Source organism: Rhincodon typus, chromosome 9 (genome assembly GCF_021869965.1).
Source record: "Rhincodon typus isolate 14 chromosome 9, sRhiTyp1.1, whole genome shotgun sequence".
NCBI classification, from domain to species: Eukaryota; Metazoa; Chordata; class Chondrichthyes; order Orectolobiformes; family Rhincodontidae; genus Rhincodon; species Rhincodon typus.
The window spans coordinates 47,915,117-47,932,696 of record NC_063340.1 but is presented as its reverse complement, the minus strand read 5'-3'; the positions used below and the strand labels follow the sequence as shown (position 1 = coordinate 47,932,696).

The following is a 17,580-nucleotide window of genomic DNA, read 5'->3' as shown; positions in this document are numbered from 1 at the left end:
ACAAACCTCCAATTCAGTCCGGTTCAAGTTTGGATATTTTAAATTAAATGCTTGTGAAATGAAAATGTTGTTATACATGTCATGTGTTGAATTGGCAAGCGAATCATGCAAATACACATAAATTTTCTTCCTCACACTAGTGAAATGTACCAGATGAAAATTTTGGCTCTATTTCAGACTTGGATCATATATTCTTCCCTCTGTCCCAAACTCTAACCTACTACTGACAGTCACTCCCTGCCTTTGATTCCAGGTCCAATGACTTCCCTCTCTTGCAAACAGCCACTCAGCAAGAAACGCCTCTCTCTAACAACCCCTTCCTTTGTCCATGTGTCCAGCTTAGGATCCTGGGGCATGTTGTACCAGCAGTGGCCATGTCCTCCTTTGTGGAGGTGCCAGGTTGGCAGGTCCCAGTGGGTGAGACGTCATAAACTGTGGCCTGCAGTTGAAAGGAATGATGCTGGTGTCCTCTTAAGCATCTGCTGAGCTGAAAATTCGACAGGCCTGTCTTCTTGGAGTGAACGTGTTTTTTTTTCCTCTGCTTTTGCACCAAACAAAGATGATTCCAAATTTTGCCCCTCGCCTTTAGTTCACTTTCTTTTGGCTGAATTTCAACGAAGAGGAAAGCAAACAGCTTGACTTAGATACAAACCTCCTTCCAACACGCTCATTCCGATTCAAACTGAATCCAACAGATGAATGGGTGGCCAATCCCAATTCAAAGAGGTGTCTTACAGTTTTGATGCTGCGAGCTCTTTTTAAAAGGCATTCTACTATTTAAATTTATCTATTCTTGGCCAGCTAGCTTTCTAAAGTGAACACTTGGTTGATTCAGGAATGAAGTGCATTCACATCCAGCGCCCGGATCCAGGTGCTCGCCTGAGAGGCCATTGTGATCAGAAATCCCTTGTCTCTGAGCCCTCTGACCTCTCACACAGTGCCAACCCGCAATACTGATCAGCTTCTCCTTCCATACCTTGCCTTAACTTTCATCAAATCAATTCTCAATTGACTCCTACTCGTCACGTTCAATCCTCCTCCTGTTTGCTGCCCTCTCCAACCTTCACTCCAGTTAATCTCACACACCCAAATAGTATCCACCAACCCCAGACCTGCAACCTTTAGTCAACCTCCTGTCCTATGGGCAGATTTATACATTCCCCAGCAACTGGCACCCCTGCTCTCAGTCAATCTGTCAGAGAGGGAACCAATTAGTGAGCATCAGGCCACTGAAAATCTTCCTCTGTACTTCTGTTTCTTAATTTTCCACTCTATTTCTCTTGATGTTATTTGCTGATTCATTCTCTATTTTTGACGTTTATTAGTGAAGGAAATGGACCAGTGGATCTGATAGTCATGACATACAGATGCCCTCAATTTGCGGCACCAATATGATCTGCAGAATGAGGCCAAAAAGCAAATTCATAGAGTTACACAATTCCAATAATAGCTGCATCATAAACTTTGGCATAAGCATGTTTTTATGTAATTTATTTTGTTTGCTAAATATGTTGTTTCTTTAATCAAGAAAATTGTCTCTTTTCCATTTTAAAAGCTAATTGGGTAACCAACCTGATTCACTTGTCTTGATCATCAGTATCTTCCAAATGCCCCATAGTGGATGATTTCAATAATTTTATCATATATTTCTCGACATGAGATGACTCTTAAGGTTTATTGTAATGAAACTCAGAATTTGATTGGCATTAGCACTGCTAGCATGGCTGATCCATTCACTTTGTCCAATCACCTTCCTAAGCATCTCACATTTTTAGAGGGACAATCAAAGAAGTCACAGAAAACACTATAGAAAAATAGCTCTTCATTATGGCTTTTTATAGGAAATTAATGTAATTTCTTCCCTTGGTCCTCAGAATGAAACATAATGACCAAGGCACCAACTTAACATATTTCACAAATTCCAAAAATAACACGAGAAGAAATTGAAAACCCGGGGTTACTTACCTGAGTCATGACATCTCTTGTGGTTGTAGACCTTCCTTTTCTGGTGGTAGTAGTGGCCATGGTGGTTGTAGTTTCCATAATGGTGGTTGATATTTCTGCTGGCTTTGATGTTGTTGTTGTTTCTGTCGTCATTGAGGATGCTTCCCCTACTAATCTCACATTTCCTTCTATTCTGATGTTTGGGTCACTTTCAGCTGCCATATTAAGTACTTTCAAGCCATTGTAGTACAGGCCAGTTAGCTGTCCCTGGAATGGACGATCTTTGTCCTTGCCACCAATTTTTATAGTTGCTTGGCTATTGAAGATTGTAAGTTGCCGTCCTGTGAAAACATCGTTACATATATAGGAAAAATGTTGAATGTGGACTTAATTAAAATAAGAATTTTATTTTACATTTATGTGAAGAAACAAGTAATTTATGAGGTGGTTAATGATCACAATAAATTACTGAAAAGTACTGTGAATAGCAATTTATTGCTCTTCAATGGAATATGTGACAGATGCATATTTTCTTCGATCAATCTCACTTTTTTGGTTGCTTAAAGGGCAATCAGATGTGTGTGCTCCTCTTTTTCTTTGTAGAACATTCTTTCAAAAGCAATTTTTATTGAATTTAGGACACAAGCATTAACAATAGTACAAAATGTTGCTTCACAAAAATAAGAGAACGTATTGTGAGATCACATGATGATTTTGATTGCCTTCCAGCAAAACTGCCTTCTGGTTTAAAATGAAAAACAAACTGTCAATGCAAATGTAAACTAACAAGTGACACATAAAATGAGAAAATTATGTGGAACATTTCACTCCAACAGAACAAGCCTTTTGCAACAGTACCACTTCTTGATTTTTTTGACAAAAATCATTTATAATACTTTTAAAGGGTTCAGTTTTTGCACAGCAAAAAACATGCAGCAAATGTAATTTTTTATTGTTAACTTTTTTTCAAACTACAATTTCTTCGAATGTTTGAAGTAAACGTTAAAGGGACTTCAGATCTTATTTCCAATTTCACATGAAACACTATTTAAGTTATCTACCGTTTAAAAGGACGTTGTTGCAGAAATGAAAAATCATGGATCACAGCTAATTGTCCATCCTTTAATAACTAAATTTAGACATAGTAAACATATTCTGTACAGGATTTATCACTGTTTGTTAAATGTCTAGGATTAATGTTGTACATTGACCACAATTAGAAGTCTATATTTAACAGTCCCTTTAACCTTAAGTTAATGGGGTATGCTTATTAAACTGTTGATATTTCATAATGGGAAAAGAATTATTCAACACGCAATGTAAATATTTCTAACTACTGTTTAAAACATTTTGTTTTATTTAATTTTACTGGCAATTTATATTTTAAGTTTATTAGTGTTACAATCCAACGCTACTTGTTTATGTTCAAATTATTTTTTATTTGAAGTTTTAATCAATGTTTTTACCTTTGTCGAGTAGCCAATCATCAACTACTCGACCAAGTCGATATGGGATTCGCTGTCTAGCAATCGCCAGGCGTTCGTTATCATTGTTTCCTTTAAAGTTTAAAGAGACATTTCATTGGTTAAAATCTGTAAGGTCAAAGGTTAAAGGTTAATACTTAAAGCTTGAGCTATACAGTTGTCACATGAATTTTTGAATTTGGAAGTTTAAGAAATGCTACCTACAACATTTCAAATTTCAAATTTTTCAGGCATTTAATTTTTTTTAGCAAACAAAATTATTGTATTAATTAAGAATTAGAAAGCTGCATCGCCAACTAAGTTATTGAAGTTATATTATAGACAAAACCAGAACAACAAATTATATAATATCATATAACAGCTTTACAAAAATATTCATCTGTCTGCTTGTTTTGAAAAGAGCCCATATTAACTAGTTAAACCTTGTGTCAGTTGTCAGATTTATTTGTGTTCACTGTAACTGTTCTCCATATTAGTCTCTTAAAGAAAAGACTATGAAATCTTAATGCCTGTGACACAAACTATTTCTTCCATGCCTTAAGATACAGCTGATGTTAATTTGTTCTTTTTTTGTATTCCAAAATAAAAAAAAACACATTAACTCACTCAAATTAGGAAAGCATAAAGTGGTAAAATGAATGCTAATAGTTTTTAATAATCCATTAGGCTGAAAATCAGCTGTAATAAAAATTATTGTATATTAATAATACCTATATAAAATCACAGATGTAGATAATAATACTGTTCTTATTATGAAGCAAATGAGGCTTTGACAAGAGCTACTGTAAATTTAACAGTCCATTTCTTTCTTCCTTGACATCAGGTCGTAAGCAACTGATTATTTAAAATTGTGTGTTTGTTTCTTATTGAATTAATTTCTACTCTCCAAATCATTCTAAATGTAAAAAATGAATTTGGATTTATTTCATGATTCCACACAATGTTTTTTTTAGGAACACCCACAAATAACCAGAAGGTTCATAGAATGTCAATTTGTCTTTGTCTTTGTGATTTTTCATTTTACAATTAAAATACACTCAGAGTTTTGTGTTTAATGTTCCATTTAAAATGGTTTTATACGAAGTTTGTATTATTTACTTTCAGCTCAGTCAGGCCTTTAGCTTTTCTGCAAACAGCCCATGTATGGCTTGACACTCAACAAACCACTACAATAAGGTAAGTTATTCCCTCTGACATATCTATGTGCAATATCTATCTGTTGGCTGCAATTCTGACATAACTCAATACAACCTTTCATATTTAAAATAATATACAAACCAACCATCTGCCACACCACATTATAAATATGTGGTAATGACCAGGTCAATAATAGTTAACGTTATCAAATAACTGGAAACTTACTCTGTTGAACCAAGCCAAACCTTCACTGGACAACTGGACATGGGCAATTAACAATGGCATTGTTCATACTGCCCACACTCAGAACACACAATATTTTTTTCAAAAAATGAAGCATACAAGATGATGTAAGTGTCAACGATAAGGACATAACTTTATTTCTTTTATACTTTTTTAAACATTTCATTTACTAACTTATAATAGCTTGCAGTTTTAAAAAAAATAATCTATTCCAATAGATGCCTGGTTGGGATAACCATATTTTCGCCACACAGTTATCAAAATTTATGTGGCTCAGTCTGAGTGGTATGTCTCATTTACTATAACGCACAGGCATTCAGGTTTCTAGCTTGAAACTTGTTTTGCCACATTGGAAGTCCACTTGAAAAGGATTCAGTTTGGATCAAAGATGATCATCCAAGTGTTGTGCTATGACATTGCCCTTGCTGATTGAATTCCACGTAGCTCCATTCTTTCACCGAGTAGACAATATTTTGTCACATTGTAGTGTATTAATTCTGTTTGAAAAGGTAGACTTCAAGGGAATAACAGTAATTTAACACAATCTGAGAAAGCAGTGAAAAAGTGAAAGAGGTCAATCCTTTGAATCAGAAGTAAAATCTGCAGCAGAATTGAGAGAAAGCAGCAGAAAAGAATCTTAATCATATCTTCATACCTGCAGGTCAGATCGGATAGACTAGCTATGTCAAGCCAACTGGCATGTTCTTTTTTTCTTTCCCGACATATTATATTGCCACTGTCGAAGCCTAATTCTATCTTGCCCTTTTTCAAATAAAGGTGTCAGTCACTTGACATGAAACAGCAGCATCATCGTTGAAAGGCAATGAAAGAGATGGATAAGAAGCTGAAGCTACGGAAAGACTAAGTCTAGTGTATATATCTTATCTTGACAAACTCCACTTCATTTTTATATATTTGTCTGCTCTGTTCACATTATTTAGCTAGCAGGTCACAACTAAGTAACACTAACCTTCACTGTCCTTCCCAGGCTATTTCCATGTTTATTGTATCATCAATTGTGCAACACTTGATTTATTCAAAGAGAAACAATGCTTACTGGGCTTTCTGAAAATAAACATTTGTAATTCTTTACCACAATGTCTCCTTGCTTCTGTAGTAGAAATGTGTAAATCTAAATCAAACCACTGTACAATAACACATACCGATAGATTACATGGGCATGTCAGAATACTGCACTAATCAAGTAGCACAGATAGCATTAGAAGCCACAATAGCAGACCTCAAGAGTTTTGAAGTGAAAACTTTGAATACAGTTTTGATATTGTGCCATTTTATCTAATACCGTGTTTGTGTGTTTTTAATTTTTATGCAAGCTTTAATACCACAACTATGCCTGGACTCTGCTTGCTATGCCATTCATGCAAAAGACAATACAACTACGACATTCTGGAAAAGCTCAGGAGGTCGGGCAGCATCCGTGAAGAGAAATCAATCAGAATTAACATTTCGGGTCTGGTGAGCCTTTCTCAGAACCCGACCCAAAATGTTAACTCTGATTTCTCTTCACAGGTGCTGCCAGACCTGCTGAGCTTTTCCAGCAACTTTGGTTTTTGTTCCTGATTCACAGCATCCGCAGTTCTTTCATTTTTTTACAACTATGACATTGTCTGTTGAGGAACAGTTACCTATTGAATGCCACAAACTTATATTCAGTCGACATCAGTGCTCATTAGCAATATTTTAATCACCAATATAGAAAATTAATACTTTTTTTGAATATCACCATTAGCTAATGAAAATGTGCTCCATCCTAGCAATTTGCGTCAGCATAACTTTACAAGTAAAAACGGGAAGGGCCTAAATCTGTTATAATGGGATCAAACTGTTTTAACACTGATACCAGCTAACACATTGAAGAAATCTTATTGGTGATAATAAGGTCAAGGCTTTCAACTCACTTGAGGATTCAGATGATTTTTATAAAGGGACCATGGTCTGAATTTTTGTTTCAGAATCAGGAGCACAGAGTTGAGACGAATCACAGCTCCCTAAACCAAACCCAGGAAAAGTGTCCCTGAGGTTTGGATTTTCATTCCAGGGTGGGAGTAAAGTGAAAATGGGACATCATTATGCCATGTTTCATCTGTGCCACCTTGTGTTCCTCATCTATCCTCCATACCGTCAACCTATGCTACTCTGCTTACACTGATAGCCCTCTACTAGACCTCAAAGCCAAAGCTCCCAGAGTATCCAAGCAGATAAATAAAGTACTTAAGTATTTAAAGCTGAATTCATGACATTTTTTTCAATGAAAATCTATTCACTAGGTTTAATTTTCCATTATCCCTTACAAAATAGGAATATCTGTATTCATAGGTCCACTTTATAAGAACTTGGAGCAATCAATCAAACTATGAACTGACAGACACCACACTGTGATAAGGAAAGGTTGTGAAGTCACTTATGCGGCCCTCGTCTTGCCATGGTAACACTCGAGCTCATCTGAACAGATCGAGAGAAATACCGAGTACTGACTATTTTTTAAAGCTGTAGCCTTTTTTGTCTGATATTTAAAGGATTTAAATTTCAGCTTGACAGATCCCTTTGACAATTCTCTTAACAGCTTCAAGGTGCCTGACAGTTCTAACAAGTTTATCTACCTTTCATGCACATTCCAAAATTGACTTTACTCTTCACAAAGGTCATGTGACCTCTTGCTGAAGTGAACCAGGGCCATATCCAAAGAGGTGTTTTAACTCTCTAAAAGGACACTATTAAATTTCCAAACAATTCCATTTGGGCTTTCATTCACCGGAACTAAAGTTCACAAGTTGTATTTTGAACTTCCCATTCGCAAACTTTAGATCTGATTGAGACCATTGCACTTTAGCATATGCAATTGCCTCTGTGAACTATCCAAATTAAAACTCACCATGAACTATGGGCATGCAAATTAGAACTCACCTCATTCTCTCACCCCTCTGAAAATGGTGGGGGATTAGGATTTCTGGATTCATATCTCTGATATCTTTTTTTTATTAAGATAAAGAGCCTCTCCATCAGCTGAAAAATTCAGGGCCAAGCCTCATTTATAGTTTATGGCATCCCCTAAATGTTTCAGTTACTTTCCATTAGCACAATTTAGTCATAGGTGTCTGAAGATCATGCATGATTTCCCTTTATTGAACCACTTCATTGCTGTACCATAGTTACTTTACTTCCTCAACATGGAATACAAATGCAAGCAGATGAAAAGCACAAAGAAGTGACTTGATATGTGAAAGAGTTAATGAACATAATATCTCAAATTAACATGTTTTCTAAGATGTTGGAGATTGACACCTTGAGACAGCACACCAGAGAATTTATGCAACATGCAGATTTGAATCTCTAGTTCTCCCAATTAACTTTCAGCCTTGACTGAAATAGGTTTCATTTATATTTGAGTGCATTTGTGCTGCTTAATAGACATTTGAAAGGCAAGGTAAAGAGGGAAGAAGAGGCTGCATTCATACGGCACTGGCTTTCATCAGGCATTACAAAATGCCTTGCATTCAATTATTTACTTTAGAATGTAATCATTTCTAGTTTCAGTGTAGTTGAAAATGGCAGCCATATTGCAAAAGGAAGGTATTACAAACAATAATAAGATAAATAATTAGTTAAAGTATTTTGCCGGTACTGGTTGAAAAATAAATAATAGACAGGACACCTCTACTCTTTGTCAAATGATACCCAATAGATATTGTACATGCACCTCAGACTACTGAGCTCTCATTTAAATGTCTCCTCTACTATCCTCATATTTAGATAGATTGTCTGAAGTTAGATCAATGCACTGAGCAGAACAAAAAACTTGCAAGCGCAATGAAGATTGTCAATGAACCATTTAATGACAAGATTTCCCTATAAAGGATTTTCTTCTCTCCTCCCTCTTTGGAACATCTCCTCATCTGTCCATCCTGTATAAGGATAAGAATGGATATGATACTTACACATTTGCAAAGCTGGTGCTACTAATACCATTCTAATGAAATCTACAGGAGTATATGCCTCTGAAACACGGCGAGGAACCTTCAGTCTGTTTCTCTCTTCCCCAAGCCAACACAACTCAATCATTTCAAGAATTAACCATAGCCCAGTCTTGGAACATCTCCTGCTGTTGCACTAAATTGACTATTCAAAAATATTCACAGTTAATCTGGGAGATGTTGGTGAATTCTAGCAATTTTTTTGCTGTGGATCCCTTCCACAAGGAACAGGGTTGAGGTCATTCAAAGTTATTTCATAAGGACAAGCAAGAAGAAGAATATTCACCTCTTCAGTCTGCTAAGAAATGCATTGCTGCTCTTCAAGAATTCAATTTGCCCATTATTAAGCTGGTGATGTGACTGACTTGTATTGCAAAGACTGTACTGAGGTATAATTAGTCAAAGCATTTTTAGTTGAAGTAAAGCTTTGATAATATGTATTTTGAAGTTCCTTTCCTGGAGTTTTCCCTTATACTGACTGAGAAAACTTAGAAGATCATAGAATCCCTACAGCGTGGAAACAGGCCCTTCGGCCCAACAAGTCCACAACTACGCTCAGAGCATCCCACCCAGACCCATTCCCCTACAACCCACCTAACCTACACATCCCTGAACACGACGGGCAATTTAGCATGGCCAATTCACCTAGCCTGCACATCTCTGGACTGTGGGAGGAAACCAGAGCACCCGGAGGAAACCCACGCAGACACGGGGAGAATGTGCAAACTCCATACAGACAGTCGCCCAAGGCTGGAATTGAACCCGGGTCCCTGGCGCTGTGAGGCAGCAGTGCTAACCACTGAGTCACCGTGCCACCATTTTAGCCTTATGATATTATGAAATGCCATTTGTTAATAGATCACAACTATTTAGACTCTATTTGTTTCAATTTAGAGAATGCAGGCGTTCTGCAAACGTCTTTTGTTATACATTTAAAGATCATTTTAATTTTGTAACAGGCACTATTAAGGTGAAACAGCAATTAACAGAAAATGTTTCATTATGAATGCATTAACTTGGTGCTGTGGTCAAGAGGCTTGCTGAAAAAGAACTTGCTTTTAATGTTTTGATCATGACATTTTCACAACTGCTCAGGAGTTTGAATAAATGTACGTGGATAGTTGGGCTTTAGGGGTGTCATGGTAACTTATTGAAAAAAAAGAATGAATCACGATAAAGATGCCAGAAGTTGAAGGAAAGATAGCAAGCATCACAAACTACAATGAAAATGGAAATGTTTGCTGGATTGCCTCTACTGGTACTGTATTTTATCCAGAATTGTCGAATCTGGAATCAGCATATATCTGAGGGTTGTATGTCAGGGAGAGACTGTTTTTCCCCACTTAATAAATTGGGGTTGGAGTTTATTACTGTTTATTAGAAAGAGGAAGTCAAATGTATCCTAATACAGTGAAACAGGATGATGGTGAGGAGTAAGGGCCTGATGGGCTGACCACTTTTATCCACTGTAAATGGATACAGTGTCCACATAAATGTTGTTAGAATACAAATACTAAGCTGTGATGCCAGCACATATAAAGCAGAAGTAAAAAGACTGTTTATTATCTCTCTGACACACAAAAGGGATGGACTAACTTTAATACAAAATTAAGGTGGAAGTGAATGACTTGAATTGTAGATATAATTTGTATCATCTCATAATTTTAACATGAGCAACAATTATAATGTTTGGCAATATTGACTTTCTCACTTGTTAAACATTTCTCTTGGTTTTGTTTCTAGACTAAGGAAAGATGTGTTTTTTTTAACCTCATTGAAGTGTGTGAGCCAGAAACAGGAAGTGCATAGTGCACAAAATCAAATCGGCAGGTCAGTTATTTTCACAAATGTTAAATCTGCAAATATGATGGCAAAGTTGAGAGAAAAATTAACATTGCAGGATTCAAGAGTTTTGTGATAAAAATAGAACTTTTTAAAATAGCCTAGAATGAGTTGCCTCAAATCATTTTGTGGATTAGTTGCTATTTGCTGACACAAGACTCCTTTTAGTTCCTTGCTGGTGACATTTTGCAGATCTCTAAGGAGTTTGAATGAACGGGCATGGTTATAGATTGCTCTGAAGTCAGAATGTCATAACATTTAAAGCCATCCTCTAGGAATCTAATCTGCAGTTGACGACAGTATGTTGCTTCATTTCAGTCCTGCCATTCTGTTTTTAAAAAATATAACCTTGTAACTTACAACACATCGTTGCCAAAATTATTGGAATGGAACCATATCTATGATGATTATAAACAGAATTTTCTAAATTGCTGGAGAAGCAAGATGGCTGAGTAACATCAGCTAACTTTTCACAGAATCTAAAGGGCGGCCTTTGGGCAAGGACTCTCCGCCAAAACCATGGTTATTGACTCATGCGCTCATCTTATGCCGAGTTCCACAGCATGCATCCAATGAAAGTCATGCTGCTACATGAACTGTGACAGAGCAGGCCTGTTAGTGGGCTGAAACAATGGGCAGAATGTTACAGGCCGCCTAAACAGGACTGGTTTCAATTCAACACTATAGCACTGTCCTGCCACCATAGCATTTACCCAGCAGTGGGCTTCAATGCTAAGTGCTTGCATTATCCAGGCAAATGACCACCTAATTTGCATACTCAAAGACCCTATTAAGAACCATTTCATAGAGACTTCCGACGACTATCAGTGAAATGCTGGCTGCTCTCTGCTTGGCTACGATGGAAATGGTGGGATCTTAGAAAAATGTGAGATGTAAGCAAACCATAAACTTTAATGGTTTTCGCCTCTTCACTGGCCATGGACTCAGCAACAGATATGCTGATAATGGCCAGTACCATCATATCCACGGGGGTGAGAACATGCAGGTGCTCATTTTCACCCTTTAGTTGGCAGCTACTATTTCTGATTGTGCAGCACACTGTGCAGCAAAAGATGCAGGAAATGTGTCATTAAGTGTAATTTAATCTCTTGCATGATGCGGTTGGCATGGTTCAATGGCTGGCAATGTGTGCAACTCGTGAGATGTGGGTGTGAATCTTGTAGCAGTGCTAAATGCGTGAATATAAGTGAAACATATGAATGTTAGGTATGAGGTCTGATTGATAGAGCTTATTGGTAGGTGAGTGATGTACATGCGGTGATTTAAGCAGCGTCTGAGGGTACTGATGCAGTTATAGCATTTTAAGATGATGGCTTTAACTGCGTGTGTGAATTCATCAAACTCCTTAAGGCATTGTATCAAGTTTTTCTGGCTGCATCCATGACAGCGACCTCCACAGTTCAGTATTTTCGCTGCCTTTGCACTGTGTCTACCGAATCCCCTTCTTTCTGCGCAGATTCAGCGAATCTCTTCTTTCTCCTTTTTCTACCAAGCCATCCAGTGCAGTGTCTGAAAACTTTGAACTCTTTTATGTTGTGTCATTCCTCACTCTTTCTGGGTCAGATTCTCTTTGATCACAACTCTCATCATCTGCTTCTGCCACAACACAACTCAACTTTAAGCAGTGCAGGTAAGCTTTAAGTAGTGCAGGTAAGCTTTAAGCGGTGCTTGCCACTCACAATATCAGACCCGTTTCTTCATATCCAGTCAATGAACCCTGCTGCTAGAACAGGTTTGATCTTAAATCATCAGAATGAGCAGACAACACAAAACTGGCGTGCTGCTTCTAGTGCAATTACAAATGGATTACTAACACATTGAAATCTGAGCACCAACATTTGGGGAATATCCAATTAAAACACACAACAGGGAGTGGCACATAGACAACAACTGCAATAAACTGCTTGGTTTTTTTTCTTGTGATTGTCACAAAATTAGAGTTTAATATTTATATATAAATTATTTGTTGCTTAACATCAACTTGCAATGTTTATAAATTCAGTTTAAAAAGAAATTAAATCATCAATTGTTACAGTTAACATGGCGTTGTCTATTTTTAAGAAATGATAACAATAAATTTTTATACAAATAAAGCATTTCTGTTTAAGACCTGAAAATTACAGTTTGAACAGGGACTTTCTCAATGTCTGTCACTTACATCAAAATGTCTCGGGGTAGGAACCTGTCATTATATTTTCTAAGAGTTATGCATGGTTTGAATTCAACCAACTGGAACAATGGAAAGGAGGTCATTGTTTAGATGAGAGCTTGCAAAGTCAAAGCCATAGGCACCAGAATTGATGGAAAATGGCATTCTGAAGATAAAATCTGTTGCGTGTCAGAGCTAAGCTAACAGAAGGAGCCTGTGGCAAAGCAAGTACTTTGGTCTTTTTCACTTCATTTGAGAGTGGCATTTCAATTTGTATTTATGCCTCTAAGACATTTTATTATCCAAGAGTAATCTATTTCAAATTGTACAATTTAAACTGTATGCATTTTATTGATGCTATCGGCCAGCTATGTAAACAGATCTTGTAGATAATGACTCAATAGCAGAAAAATACAGGTGCCTACTATTTTCTTTCATTTTATTACACGTTAATTTTTGATATTATTGTTTCTTTATGTGTTGAAAGTAAAAAATGACACCATTTACTGAAAGCAGGTAAATGCAAAGTTGTGCTAGATTTGTTTGTTTTATTTCATGTTTGCTAAAATGGTATTTTCTCCGAATAAGATCTTTCTTTTTCTGGGCCACATAGCAGCCACAAATTTCTAGTTTGAGTGTAAAATGGGTTCTAATAACAAATTGAACTCAGAATTGCACTAGTATTTCTTTCCACAAGTTACGTTAAAAGTTATGCATGTATTTTTGATTGTAAAATCTGCCTTGAACCAATGCAATTGGGCTGTTTTGAAAAATAATTTATTTTAAAATAACACTTAAAACATTTCTTAATATTTTTAAGAGTGGTAATTCGTATCAGTACAGCTGAAATGTGTTTGGCTAAAAAATATGCATTTTTAGTCCATAACAGAAATTCAATGAATTCTGATGAAAAGTCACCATACTATCCCACAGATACTGTCAGACTTGCTGAGTTTCTCCAGCAATTTATGTTTTTGTTTCAGATCTCCAGCATCCACAATTCTTTGTTTTATTTTTGCATTTTTAATACCTGTGTTTAATTACCAATTGTGAATAATCCAATTTTAAATAAACATAACCAAATGAATTAATATTTTTTATACAGTTAAACTAATACATAATGTACAGTAGTCAGCTTCTTAGTAAATAAAAACCTTTGAAACATACCTACTAGTGCCCTTGAGCCTAAACTGACACTTTTAAGTACCTCCTCAAAGGTACTGGACACAATTTATGACGACTTTCCATGATTAATTCGATCTGCACTATGGCCTATTTTGTGACCATTTTTGAGCAAATTTCATGAAAAAAACCCAGTGCAAAAAGTATTTGTAGGGACAATTTCATCCGTACAGTATCTGGAGATAAAGATGTCTTAATTATTGTTGACAACAAATTAAATGAGCAGTATTTGCGGCAAAATAAAACTACTATATTTTGTGTGTCATAAAGTCAATAAGCTATCATAATAAAAACCTTGAAAATAGTTTTATTTATCTGAATGCGTGTAATTGACAAGTTATCCGACTTGGTCTACATGCAGCTTTTATATATGGCAAGATTGTACGGTTGAAATTACTATTGGCAATGATAGTTGACAAGTGCTTAACATAGTCAGCCAGCATACCTTTCTCCCTTTTAAAATATGTGAGTTGTAGTAATCATATTTGGTGACAATTATTCTCCCTCACAGATCTTAATTGTCCAATAAGAATTTTCTAATGTCTGTTCATGGACTTTCACAACAATAATGGTGTTATCAAAAGAAAAATCAAAGCCAGTGGTAGTAAACTCAACTCAAAACTGTAACTGTCAGCAGAGAGAAAAGAAAAATCTATATAAATTCTAAGCCACATTTACATGTGTGCAACAATGCAACAAACTCTTAAGATCTGAATAGCTTCCAATAATAGCAAATATTTCACTAGAGCAAAGAAGGCAAAGAGCAGGCATAATTGATATTTTTAAAATTAAGAAATAATTTAAAAAGAGGAAAAGGCAAAGACTATTTGTTTGATGAAGGAATTAGTGATCAGGGCAGTCAATTTCAAATTGTTGATTAAAAAAAAGGCAAGCCAAAATAAATCTTTTACTTGAAGGGTTTTCGGAGCACAAACTATTTTGCCACATGGAGTAGTTGACCATGATGCCTTTGAAGCGAAAAGTGCACCAATATTTAAAGATGAACAATAACAGACAGCAAACAGAGCAATGGCATTCAACTTAGATTGCAAAATAGCAAAGAATGGTTTAGACATGATAAACAGATTCTTCTGTGCTTTAAATGTCCATTTTTTGACTTATTCAGATCTTTATTGACAGTTTTCTTGAAATAAACATTCTTTAAAGTCAACAATGACTGTTACCAATAATAGGAAGGAAGCTAACATAAACTGTATAAAATTCTTTTGCATTATTTTGTGAATTAAAAGACAATACAAATGAGTGTTAATTCAATAATATTGTGAATAGTAATTTCTAACTTCCAAAGCTTCTAATTCAGATTCTGACAATAGAAGAAATTGCACTGAGGTAGAACTTTAATTCTCATCATTATTGCTTCAAATTAGTCAGAACCATTTGATAAAAACAGAAAGTTTTACGTGGAACAACTATTAAATCACACTTGTATGTACTCCACATTAAAGTTAATGCAATGTAAGAAAGGCTTTTCTTTGATTTATTCAAAAGTAAGGGAATTGCAAAAAGAAAAGCTCACCAATTTATTTTATGCATGGCCCATAATCTTTGGCTAATGAAAAGTAAAATAATTCAAAGAGCTAACATTTAGATTGGCTTATCATTATAATAAGAATTATATTTTATCCCAATGACACCAATGCCCTACAAGTAATTTTACCAGCAAACCATTAGCATCACAGTGCTACAGGCATCATTTTTTCAAAAAATGAACAAGACATCCAGGTAACAATACAAAATTATCTATCTGCCAGTGATAGAAGACTATTCCCCACAATATTTAATAATCTTCTGAAAAAATGCTACTAGCTCTAAGAATTGAAAAAGTTAGATTTCAACAGTTACAGGCAGATGTCTATTCATTGGACTTACTGAAGTACAATATGACATGCAATGTATTCACAAAACATGTTGATTTGCCCTAAATGTTACAATGGCCTGTGCGTGATTGTTTTTACAGTGGCCCAATAAAAGAAGGATAATTACAAACCATACAAAAATTGACCACTGGTTCCTAACAATCTGTGTTACTATTGTATTGACAAAAAAGATTTTTTTTTTGTTTTGCTTTTCATGTGCCCTGAATCTTGCTTCTGGCTGCTGTCATCTATTATTATTGCATCACATGACCATTATTTTCACAGACACATCTTTCAGAAAGGAGGTCTACACATTCTAGTTCTGACAAAACATATCAATTGGTCAAAGCAAACCAATCAAAATCAATGTTGTTTTGTGACAGTAATTTGTTTCAGATAAAACATCACAGCTTGGTACTAGCTCGCATGGAAACCTCAGAACAGTTCAGTATGTTACAACAATCAATAAAGCATTTCCAATTTCAGGAAATACAACTTTTTGTTGGTGTACTCTTTACTACAACTGCAAAATTGAAAATATGTTCAATATTTCCATGCATACAAATTTATTGTTCAAGAAACAGGGCAATTTTTTCACTAGCTCTAACATTCTGACTGACAAAAATCTCAATGCCAATGAAAGGGTTGTGAATTTCACTAAATTATTTCCAGTGATGGTCTGGGGCCAAAAATGTGTTCCCATATCTTATGGCACTAACCCAGTGACAAACAGGAATTAAGATTTGAAAATGATGGCGTGAGCATCATATGAAATTGGTCCTCTTATATTATCAGTACATGACTGAAGTGCTGCTCAAACCAACCCTTCATCACTGGGCAGTGTACACATCAGGCAGAAGAGAAGAACTCTTTCTTTGGTAGATAGATAACCCCCTAGAATAAGTAGATAAGGTCAATTGGGTGGATGGCTGTTTTATGATGCTGCACCTTCTCAACCTCACCTGAGGTGTGATGATCCTCCAGTAAAACTTACCACCAGTCATCTCTCTCTTTCTTTTTCTCTCTCTTTCTCCACTGAGTAAGCAGCAGTCTATCTGATTTCAATGGAGGAGTTATAAAGAATTGGCCAGGGCCACAGTATTAGACAGCAGTTTTAATTGTAGGCAAAAGCAGTCTTCTATTCCTTTGGGATCTATGTTCATGTAATTAAATGCGTTTTCACTTACACTTTCATTAGCAGTTTTGACGGACCAATTGTTTTTGGTTTCTGAAAGACCTAAATGTAGCATGTATGGTGCTGGGCACCAATCATTTGTGGGTAGGGGCCTGAAATAGCCTCTGCAAATTGAAATTCAAATATCTGTTTCTGGTGGTCACCTAACATAACAAGAGGCTGCCTGAACCTGAGCACACAGATTCAACTACTGTGCATGTCTTTTTTTCTGATAAGTAAGCATGCAGCAATCTAATATTTAAACCCATAAGAGTCTGCAGAGAACTGCATGTAAGAATCCACAATATAATGCTCCCTAATAAAAAACCAAAAGGATGCTGCACTCTTCGCAAAAAAATGCTGGAAATCACAGTGGGTCAGGCAGCAGCTGTGGAGAGAAATTAAGCTAACATTTCAAGTCGACATAACTCTTCATCAGAGCTAAGGATAACAAGGTGTAGAGCTGGATGGACACAGCAGGCCAAGCAGCATCAGAGGAGCAGGAAGGCTGACGTTTCGGGCCTAGACCCTAGAC

General features: G+C 36.1%; 1 protein-coding gene across 3 annotated transcripts in view; it reads right to left on the bottom strand.

Annotated features, from left to right (window-relative positions):
* The window catches only part of nrxn1a (neurexin 1a), a 1,567,205-nt gene that overhangs the window by 123,037 nt on the left and 1,426,588 nt on the right, over positions 1 to 17,580 (bottom strand). For 2 of the 3 annotated variants that reach the window (XM_048601292.1, XM_048601293.1), the window contains 2 exons: positions 3,411 to 3,500; positions 1,978 to 2,285 (listed from right to left, as the gene is read on the bottom strand). In XM_048601292.1, coding sequence (XP_048457249.1) covers positions 1,978 to 2,285; positions 3,411 to 3,500 — 398 coding nt within the window. Of the gene's footprint in view, positions 1 to 1,965; positions 2,286 to 3,410; positions 3,501 to 17,580 lie in introns of all 3 variants that reach the window. The other variant, XM_048601291.1, reaches the window with a different exon arrangement.